General features: G+C 40.8%; 1 protein-coding gene and 1 non-coding gene across 4 annotated transcripts; one reads left to right on the top strand and one right to left on the bottom strand.

Annotated features, from left to right (window-relative positions):
- Positions 1 to 156: 156 nt before the first annotated feature.
- On the bottom strand, positions 157 to 228 carry trnap-agg (transfer RNA proline (anticodon AGG)). The gene has a single exon. It is a non-coding gene; the product is annotated as a tRNA-Pro (tRNA).
- Positions 229 to 975: 747 nt separating this feature from the next.
- fam114a1 (family with sequence similarity 114 member A1) lies at positions 976 to 10,421 on the top strand. Of its 3 annotated transcripts, none has more exons than XM_069529943.1 (13): positions 976 to 1,116; positions 2,842 to 3,171; positions 3,884 to 3,968; positions 4,113 to 4,348; positions 4,837 to 4,971; positions 5,121 to 5,273; positions 5,350 to 5,497; positions 6,339 to 6,424; positions 6,883 to 7,101; positions 7,266 to 7,405; positions 7,503 to 7,575; positions 8,206 to 8,259; positions 9,047 to 10,421. In XM_069529943.1, the coding sequence occupies exons 2-13, from the start codon at positions 2,848 to 2,850 to the stop codon at positions 9,170 to 9,172; spliced, it is 1,779 nt and encodes a 592-aa protein (XP_069386044.1). In that variant the 5' UTR covers positions 976 to 1,116; positions 2,842 to 2,847; the 3' UTR covers positions 9,173 to 10,421. The 3 variants fall into 3 exon arrangements, with proteins under 3 accessions (XP_069386044.1, XP_069386042.1, XP_069386043.1); XM_069529941.1 differs by having other exon boundaries at positions 5,350 to 5,536; XM_069529942.1 differs by lacking the exon at positions 976 to 1,116 and adding an exon at positions 1,202 to 1,342 and having other exon boundaries at positions 5,350 to 5,536.
- The last annotated feature ends 2 nt before the right edge of the window (positions 10,422 to 10,423 follow it).

Genomic DNA, 10,423 nt, shown 5'->3' with positions numbered 1-10,423 from the left:
TTCAGCCAGAACATTTATCATCATCCTCACATGTTTGAGTTGAGGATGCTTGATGTTAGCATCATGTGCAGTGGAGGAACATCACTTCTCACTGTTATATTAATTTCCGGATTATCCCAAAAAATAAACTGCTTGTTTACAGAACCAATAAAGAGAGGGCTCGTCCGGGATTTGAACCCGGGACCTCTCGCACCCTAAGCGAGAATCATACCCCTAGACCAACGAGCCGATGTGCCTCAATGGAAAATATCTGTAAGAAAACTTTAGACGACAACTCATGTGTTTGTTAAGTTCTTTTTCAGTTATTTTGTACTGAGACCGAATGTTTTCACGCTTTTCAGCGCGAGACGCCTGGAACAAAGTTCTCAACTCCAACAGTCTCAGTGTGTGAGTCCACGCGGAGTGAGATGATTCCCTGCTGCTCACTTCCGTTTTCATCATCATCATCGACGTCCCAACAAAATCAACGTATGTACAAGAGTTCAAACAAATAAACCTCCAGTGGCAGAGGATCGTGGTGAAAACCTGATCTCACCTGAACCTGAACCTCAAATAGTTATTATTGTTGTTTAGGTTACTACCACTACCGTTATGATGTATTTATTTTTAGTAGTAGTAGTAGTAGTAGAAGTATGTATATCATAGTGTTGTTGTTGTTGGGTCATTCTGTATAAGAAGTCCTTTTACCTTTGCTAATTTACTTTAGTTTTTTTTACTAAACCCTACTCTTGTAATCACTTCTGTTATTCTGCACCGTGTTACTTCGAAACACACGATCTCACTTTATTCGTACTGCACCTTTCGTACAAGAAATGCAGCCCAAAGTGCTTTATGCGTACGATATGAAAATAAAAACGTGTTAGAATGTAAATCTTGGCAGATAGATAGATAGATAGATAGATAGATAGATAGATAGATAGATAGATAGATAGATAGATTGATAGATAGAAAGAGAGAGAGAGAGAGAGAGAGAGAGAGAAATAGGATCCAGCACATAGGCGAGTCGTGGCTCCTGGGGCAGGGAGTCCTCTTGTCGGTCGTGTGCTCTTCGGCGCGGTCGCACAGCGGCCTGCCGACGTGGCGGCGGAAGAAGATCAGCTGTGCGGCATCGAACTGGTGAGCTGCACCTTGACTTTCATACAAACTAACATCAGACTTCACTGGTTTACTGCTTTTACTTCTACTGCAGCAGCGGGGACAAACGAGTCTGCAGCCGAGCTCCAGATCGAGTTTCCACGAACTCGCTGCAGTGACGAACACGTTGTTTGTGTTTGTGTCACAGTGACAACACAGACCTGCGGAGAATAGTCTGATTGTCGCATGGTTCAGAAAAAGAACAGAGGTCTTTGTCGATGTGTTGTGGACGTTGTTCCTTGTGTTGTTGTGTTGTGACTCTTTGTGTAAATGCTGTTAAAAGAGGCTGAGGAGGCTTTGATACAACGTGGATGTTGATGACAAACACATGACATTATTCATTTTAAAGGTTTTTACGACACAGACGTGTTGATCAGCACACACCAACCATCGTGTCAGTTAATGCATTACATTTAATCTAAGTGTCATTGTTGTTGATCCAGATCCTAAGAAAATGTCACATTTGACTTATTTGAACTTTTTCTCCATGTTGTCTCCTTTTATGGACAATTGTTTATTTGTATTGTTGTAATCACGTTTTTCTACCATCTCATTTAGAAATACAATTAGTTTGAGATAAACAAATCAACAGTGACAGAAAACAGGAGGATGACAGTTGTCATAGGAAAACTTGCACAGCAAATGGCCGGTAGATGGCGATATTTAACGTGAATGATAACCCCTAGTATTTGTATTATTTATATTTTATTATAGTTTCCACATCACATTCAATATCTAAAGCTTCTAACGCATTTCTTTTCATTTTTGTCTCATTAATCTCACATAATATGCAACATTTATGAAAGGAAATGCATCATGCATCAACTTTATCAGAGCGTCACAGTGTTGAACATGTTAAACAGTGAATTTGAATCATGTTTGCATTTTAAAATAACACAGTCAATCTTAAATAATGCGATTGTAGTTTACTCTTTCTGTTCTATACACAGAGTAAAGATTAACATGAGAGCCAAAGTTTTATGATAATGACAGAAGGAATAAACTGCAAAAAAACAAACAAACAGACACTAAACATTTCCACATTATGACAGTAAAATAACAAAACAAATATATATTGTGGTGGGTTGACGTAAAAGACAGTTGTGTTGCAGTGGTGGTCACCTGAGTGTGCTAAGGGCACACACATGCTGAACTGACTGTATCCGTTCTTTGTGCTGATTTGAAGTGTCTGCAGTCTAAAGCATGTGATTCAGTGTTTTGCAGTTTTTATTTACAGACAGCCATTGTGTCATTGTTTTTAAAAGTTCTGCACGATTTATTAAGAGCTAAAAGTCTGTTGATTGATCAAATAATTGAGAGTAAAATGATCAAATGTTTTTATTCCAGCGTCTCCAGTGAGTTTTTTGTTTGTTTTATATCATTGTGTCCTGAAAATCTGGATTTTGTGATAGCCAGACGAAACAAGGCAACTGAGGACCTCACATTAGACTCAGGAAAATTATGAAAGACATTTTTAACATTTTCTGACAAATCAGCAGATGCACAATGAAGGTTATAAAAAACATTGTAATGCAGTTGGTAATCATCATCCTTGTAAACATTAGTCACATTTATAAATTTAAAACATCTACTTGCACTTTAAAGTTATATACATACTTATATTTATGTTATGTTAGAAACGCAGTATGTGTTGAGCAGCACTTTCTCAACTCAAACCACAAAAACCAAACATCTCTCCTCTTCCAGATCACCATGTCCCAGGCTGCCCCCTCTGACGTGGACCCCTCAGCAGACACTACCGGACCTCCTGTCCAACCCCCCCTCGCCCAACCAGACTCCTGTCAAGATGTCCCAGCGGCCCTCACACCACCCTCGGCCCCCCCGCAGCCTCCCGAGAGTATCAACCTCCCACAGTCCTCTGAGGAGACGACCACGGAGGATGCTGCCTCCAGGCCCGACTCTTCAGAGGGTCTGACTGACCAGCCAGCAGAGTGTGCCTCTGAGGGTCAGCTGATCGAATGTGATCAACCAGTGAGCCTGGAGCCAGAGTCGGAGGCTGCAGAGGGGGATGTGGAGGTAGGTAGCACCAGTTGCTCCACTTGTTCTGTTCATATTTGTTTATTTCCTTTAATTTCACTGTAATTGTGAACTATTTTGATTATTCTTTGTCTCATGCGATAATAAGAGATTAATATGGTCAGTGATGGGACTGTGGATTTAATTGATCAGACAATATTGACCTTATTGATCACTGGGCCCTTGATTACTGGGTCCATATGAACAATCTTGGTATCTATATAAAGTTAACACTTGAGAGATGTGTGCAGAGGTGTAAGCAGAGGTGTAAGCATCAGTATAGATGTTATTGGGTCGGGGTAAATGACGAGGTAAAGATTTCATGTGTGCATACAAAAGTATGTGAGAGTAAGATGAAACTATTCATATTCTGTACGAAAACCTCTCACAACCCACCGCACATCTGAACATCATCAGACGTATTCTAGTAAAGGGAAGCAGGGCAAAGTAATTGTAGAGATATATTCAGGCGTCATCTCTGAAAGGCCATTTGGCACAATCTGTTTGTGACTTTAGGGAATTTTATTTGTCATTTGTCTCTATTTTCTGTAACTAAATAGACAAAATGTTTTATCAATGGAGAGAATAATATTTGCAGCTTTAATTTGCTTCAACGTTGGATGCTCATAACTCCAGCGCCTCTGCAGCGCCTCCTTGTTATTTTACATTGAATGCATATGGAGGAGTGTGCTTGGTGTGTTTGTGTGTGCAGAGGTCAATGCAGGACAAAGAGAAAGGCTGGGGAGGATGGGGTTCATGGGGAAAATCTCTTCTGAGCAGCGCCTCGTCCTCTGTGGGTAAGTCTCCTCTTCTTATTTCTACTTCTCCTTTTCATATCTACTGACACGTTCTTCTTTTCTCCTTTCTTTCTCGCAGAGGAAACTTTACACCTGCTCTCTGCCCTTCACTGTGAGTCTTTAAATGTGTGTGTCTGTGTGCAGGTCAGAGTCTGAGCTCAGTTAAGGTGAAGGCAGGAGAGGCCCTGCGCCTCCACAGGACCTCAGTGGGAGAGGAGGCGAGAGAGGAGGTGGAGGAGGGAGCAGAGGTGAAGAGAGAGGCAGGAGGAGAGAGTGTAGAGGCAGACTCGTCCACCTCTGTGGAGTCTTCTTCTCCGACTGCAGCCGCAGCTTCTAGCAGAGGGGTTTTCTCTACAATCACACATGCTGTGCAGAACACGGTGAGTGAACACACACACACACACACATCTGGAGACAAAAATCAAACACTCAGTAGATCACTTACCTCCACCAGACCCAACAATCCTCTTATGAAACCACCTTTAAATTCACCACATGTGGATTCTTACTATAATCTCCATGAAATTGCAAACACAAAAAAGCCTATTATCTCACACTATTAAAGAAAGTTTTCAAAATCACACTTTGCCGTTCACTATATGCTATTGATTTCAACAGCTGTAACTTTCAATCTCTAATTTTTTCACTTGAAAAGATAGAAAATCAAATTATTAAAGACAATATTTGGAAAAATACTGATAATAAATCTACTTACTTTGTCAATTGTGTTTTAATGGCATGGCAGCCTTATTGTCTTTTTCTTGCATCATCCAGAAGATTCTTGTTAATTGAATTTGCTTTCATTGTAAATGGATGAATTCTGGTGATAAGGTTTGTGTGCATGTCCTTTTATTTTTGTCTCTTTAAGGGGAAGTCAGTGATCAGTGGAGGTCTCGATGCTTTGGAGTTCATTGGGAAAAAGACGATGACTGTTCTCGCTGAGAGCGACCCAGGTTTCAAAAAGACCAAGACCCTGATGCAAAAAACTGTGTCACTGAGTCAGGTGCAGAGACATTCACACACACACAGCTCACATAGATTCTCATAAAACCATCAGATAAATCATTTCAAACATGTTTCATGTGTGTGTTTCCAATCTCTGTAGTTTCAGTGCTGCTGTGTTGTGTCACTGTTTTATTGTGATTGTTGCAGATGTTGAAGGAGGCCAAGGAGAAGGAGCGGGCACGTCTGGATTTCCTCCCAATCAGTGCTCCCACAGCTCACTATGGTATTCTGTTTGATGACTACCAGGGCCTGTCACACCTGGAGGCCCTGGAGATTTTGTCCAATGAGAGCGAGGGCAAGGTGAGGCTCGAGCCTGAGGAGCACAGAGTACTTAATGGAAAATGGTGTTTATAAAGTTACACACATCTGCTCTCAGGTTCAAGCGTTCCTGTCCTCCCTGGTGGAAGAGGAGCAGGACGAGGTGAAGAAGGAGCTGATCCTAATCAAAGATATTTTCATCAAACAAGAGGAAGACGAAGAGGAGGATGAAGAAGGAAAAGAAGGAGAACAGACGAAGGATAACGGTGATCTAAGTTCCCAATTACACTGTTCTACCCCCCTGTGTGAGTGACCCAGACCAAACAACCAGACCTGCTGGAGGTAGAGCTGGTCCCTGAACACTGACCCAGGATCAGTGGGCCTCATTCTCTTTTTCTGGTTGAACACCTGCAGAGTAACACATGGTCTGACACTGGACCAGAAGTTCAAATTAGAACTTTGGTTGAAATGTTCAGTCTTCAGTCAATTAATGAGAATAAAACTGAATGATGGTATGACCTTGTAAAACAGCTTAGTTAAAGGCCCTCTAACAGATGAACAGGCAGCTCTCCATTTTGGAATACAAGCTGTATGTAAACTTTATTGTGTGACAGGGGCCTGAGGGGAAGTCACAGCAGTGCAGAGTTCAAGGCCGACAGCTCTCCTTTTACCTGGAGGCTTAAACACAGTGTCTGATCCAGTGTTGGTGTTCAGGGGCCAATGACACATTCACGTCACTGATGTAAAGAATAACCCAAATAATCTATGTGATGGGGACATGAAACCTGCATGTGTGCAGAACATATTGAGCTCTGATTGAGATGCAGCTTTTTGCATTGATTTAGCATGAACATCAGAATGAGAGGTTCTTCAAATCTCTGCTGTGCTGTTTGCTGCAGGCACAGAGAAATATCATCTTCATCAACTCAGCATGGGGGTAATCACAGCTTCACTGGCATGTGGATGAAAAGTGTTTTACACTTAATTTATTAATGGCTTTAACATATGTGTGTGTGTGTGTGTGTGTGTGTGTGTGTGTGTGTGTGTGTGCGTGTGTGTGTGTGTGCGTGTGTGTGTGTGTGTGTGTGTGTGTGTGTTTTCTTGCAGCTGCTGATGGTGAAGAGTTTGTGAGTGTTCTCACTGAGCTGCTGTTTGAGCTTCATGTTGCTGCCACACCAGACAAACTCAACAAGGTTCCTAAATACACACACACACACACACACACACACACACACACACACACACACACATACACACACACACACCAAACGTGAAACCAAAAAGTCTCAATCGCTACAGTTTATTACTGGCAGCAATATTGGCCATAAATCCCGCCTCCTCCATGTTATTGGATGGGACTTCGACCAAACTACAAAGTCAAAGTGCACATCGAATACATTGTTGATAAGAAACACCTGCCAGTTGTTGCGTGTCCTTTGAAAAACTTTATTCAGCTTCGACATTTGACACACACACACACACACACACACACACACACACAGCTGCAGTCATAGCAGTAATATAAAAGTCCAACTGCGTGATCAAATTTACTTATATAGAAACCACATTAGCATATAACCATGCATATAATACATCAGGATGACGAACTCCCACCATGCAGTGCTGATGGGTGGTAATTATGCATCTCCAGGCTCGGATGAGGGCCCACGATTGGGTGAGCGAGGTGGAACAACCTGTCACTACGGAGACGGTTGGCAGGGAAACGCAGGACCAGCTGGGAGGAGAGGCCACATCTGTAGGGAATGAAAAGGAGGAGAAGGAGGAAAGTGGAGAGGAGCAGGGGGAGGAGACGAAGGGAGGGGAGCAAAAGGAGAAGGAGGAGAAAGACAACGACTCCAGATCTGTAGAGGTGAGGTCAAATCAACAGTGTGACTTTTTACTCAATTTTTCTATTTTGAACACACTCCTGCTGTCACATAGGCATCGTGTCACATACTGTGTGTGTGTGTGTGTGTGTGTGTGTGTGTGTGTGTGTGTGTGTGTGTGTTCCTTCCTTCCTCACCCACTCTGCAGGCTGTCTACCTGTCATCAGTAGGCAGTCTGGCAGAAGTGACAGCTCGCAGTATCGAGCAGCTCCACAAGGTGGCAGAGCTCATCCTCCACGGTCAAGAGTTGGAGAAACCAGCCAGAGACCAGGCACACATCCTCACCAGGTGTGTGTGTGTGTGTGTGTGTGTGTGTGTGCTCAAACATACATGTGTGTGGGGCCGTATAGAGAAAGGACTTTTTCTTATATCTTTTTCATTGCAGGTTGACATGTGCCATGTGTAAGGAGGTGGAGTGTTTGGCCAAGAAGTTCTCTGATACGATGCTTCTTGTCGGGGTAGGTGACAGTGACTGTCAAAGGATAGGGTTGTTCTCTTTTTTCTTATTATAAACAAATCTTAGGAAATTGGAAAACCAACAAATTGTTAGTCAGCCTTTAGGATTACTCCAAGTACATACGACCATGACTCACAGGTCGTAGCGCCTGGCAGAGCAATGCTTTGGTGAGAGTTGTGTTTGTATTTTTCACACACTCTATGGCTCCGTATTTCTCCATGTTTGCTAAATCATGTCCCCTTTTGAGTTTTTAATAAATATATAACTATATCTCCCTCATAAAAACTCTAAAATAAGGACACCTCTTTAAAACACTCCAGAAATCTGTGAAATGAACTATCTTGTTAAAAATATGTTCCTGCCGCCAAATTGGTTTTCACTTTCCATACTACTTAATTCAATAAGTTGTGATGCAGCGACAGCAGACTATTTCATAGAATAAAGGAAAATGTTGAAATGTGGAAAGACATTCTCCTCCATCCTCAGCAAGATGCAGCTGAGGAAAATATCAACGTGGCTCATTAGTGTGTTTTGGAAAATAATGGAGGAATGTTTGTCTTGGTAAGTTTAGCTGTGTGTTAATTTATTTTGCACTGCTGTTTACTGCTTCTAATCTGCTTTTTTGTGTCAGGGCCAGAGGAAAGCAGAGGAGCTGAATCCACTGGTAGACAGTGTTCAGTTAGAGGTGAGACACTGATTTTGTTACTCAAATAATCCTGATGATAATCATTTTGGCTGGTTTCAAAAATGAGCATTTTTGATTCGTTCATCCAGTCAAATTTATTGTCTCATATGAGGAAAATTGTGTTCCCAGCATTAAAAAACACACACAAACCATCATAAATACAACATTAAAAAACAAATACACAACAGATGATAGGGAGCAGAAAACACAGTATAATACAATGAAGGATCAGTACACGAGGAGACAAAGTCCAGTGGGTAAGAAAACGTGCACTAGTGGCACAAAGTGAGTTTTGCACAAGATGTGTGAAGACAAATAAAAAAAAATCAATTATAAAATACTGTACAAAAACTATAAATGTTATAATAAATGCACTTTCATTTAAATATACCTTTATACTCTATTTAATACTATATAATATGTTTTTTTTATGATATACTATACGAGTTATGATATGTTTTGTTTCTCTATTTTTTATATTTATCACTCGTTCTACACAGTATGTTCATATGTTCTCATGCTAATTATATGTTTTGGCGACCTTAAAGAAGTTTTTCTGCTTTGGTGAATATGTTTCTATTGTATTCTACTCTTTATCCTCATGATCTGTCCAGTTCACAACAGGAACAGAATTTATTTATTATTGCAAATACATGTTTGACTGTTTTTCATTTTTAAAATATCGACCAGTTCTTAAAAATGTTAAATAATGCTTCTTCATGTGGTAATTCTGGGAAATGATGATGACAATGAAAATTAACTTTTATGGTGGGTTTCCTGTCTCCAGGGTTCCAACAGTACCAACTACATCCAGAATGCATTTCAGCTGCTGCTTCCCGTCCTGCAGATCTCCCACATCCAGAACCAACACTGCCGACCCACCACAGAACCAGCGGCACAGACAGAGCACTAACCCCAAACCCTACACACACACGTGCCACGCGACCACCCGCTTGTCTTAATATATCTGTTGTTGTACAGTGAGGTATAGAGATTAGATTATTCCAGATTAAGTGCTTATATCTATATTAAAGGCCGCAGCAACAGGCAGAAGATGTTGTTTATATGCAGAATATAATCTTGAAGATGAACTAATATGTGTAGGAATGTCCCACGTGTTTCCTCCACCTCGTATCTCTGAATGTTACTTTGCTTTGAGGAACTAAATGATGTTCGGAGCTGTGCCTCACTGTGTCGAATACTTAACCAAAAACTGATTGTGTTGAAGGGATTCTGCGTTAATGTATATGAAGCGTTCTTTGCACTCCTTATGGTCCATTGATATTGTAACAGAAACGGTTTTGAAGAACATCAGACAAATGTTTTTCTGAAGCTTTTTCATCTGATTTGAGACTAATGATCACTGTTAATGATGAAACGTCTCAGTTTTTGCTTGCTTTGTTGTTCTCTCATTGAATTATATGAAGCAACACCTGAAACTTCACTCTCATCCAGTGTGATATGAAATAAAACGCTTATCTTCATAATTAGAAAACATTCACTGAAGATAGCGAAGCTGAAATCATCTCTAATTTTGTTAAGTTGTGCTGCTACACTGAAAAGACTTCTGACATTTTGGGAAAAAGCAAATAAGTGTGTTTTCCATCTTGAAGAATTAGCATCAGCCAAAACATGTTTGTGTCTTTGAAGTTTCTCTGGCCCCTCTTGAATAAAAGCTTTTAATATTATATTGTTCAAATCTATAAATTCAAACACTAATTGATCCTCAGAGGGAAAAGCTTTTTTTCCTTCTCTTGACTTTGACCACCTGATAAGTTTAATTGTGAGGTGCTCACAGTGCATCTGTTTTTTAATATCCACTGTTAAATTGACTGTTAGCTCCCAGCCTGTATTAATTAGACCTCTCTACAATAAAATACCCTCTTCCCCTTTTTACATCTCTGAGATTTATTGATACAGGCAAGAGAAGCTGCTCAGATTAAGCAAAGAAAATATTAGTCCGGTTCTGTCATAATGTTTTGGCTCTGCGCTGCTCGTTCCTCAGAATATGAAAGCATTTGTAATGTGAGCAGGAAAATCTCTGGGAGCCGAGTCATTTCTTCAACTGTGCACAGTTTACTAATGTGTTCAGCCGGCCCTCTAATGAAACGCCCTAAGACTGTTTGAGGTTGAGATGTAGAAAATAAAGTTTTAATCATCTTCG

Source organism: Paralichthys olivaceus, chromosome 8 (genome assembly GCF_024713975.1).
Source record: "Paralichthys olivaceus isolate ysfri-2021 chromosome 8, ASM2471397v2, whole genome shotgun sequence".
Classification (NCBI taxonomy): Eukaryota; Metazoa; Chordata; class Actinopteri; order Pleuronectiformes; family Paralichthyidae; genus Paralichthys; species Paralichthys olivaceus.
This window is presented reverse-complemented; position numbering and strand designations above follow the sequence as displayed.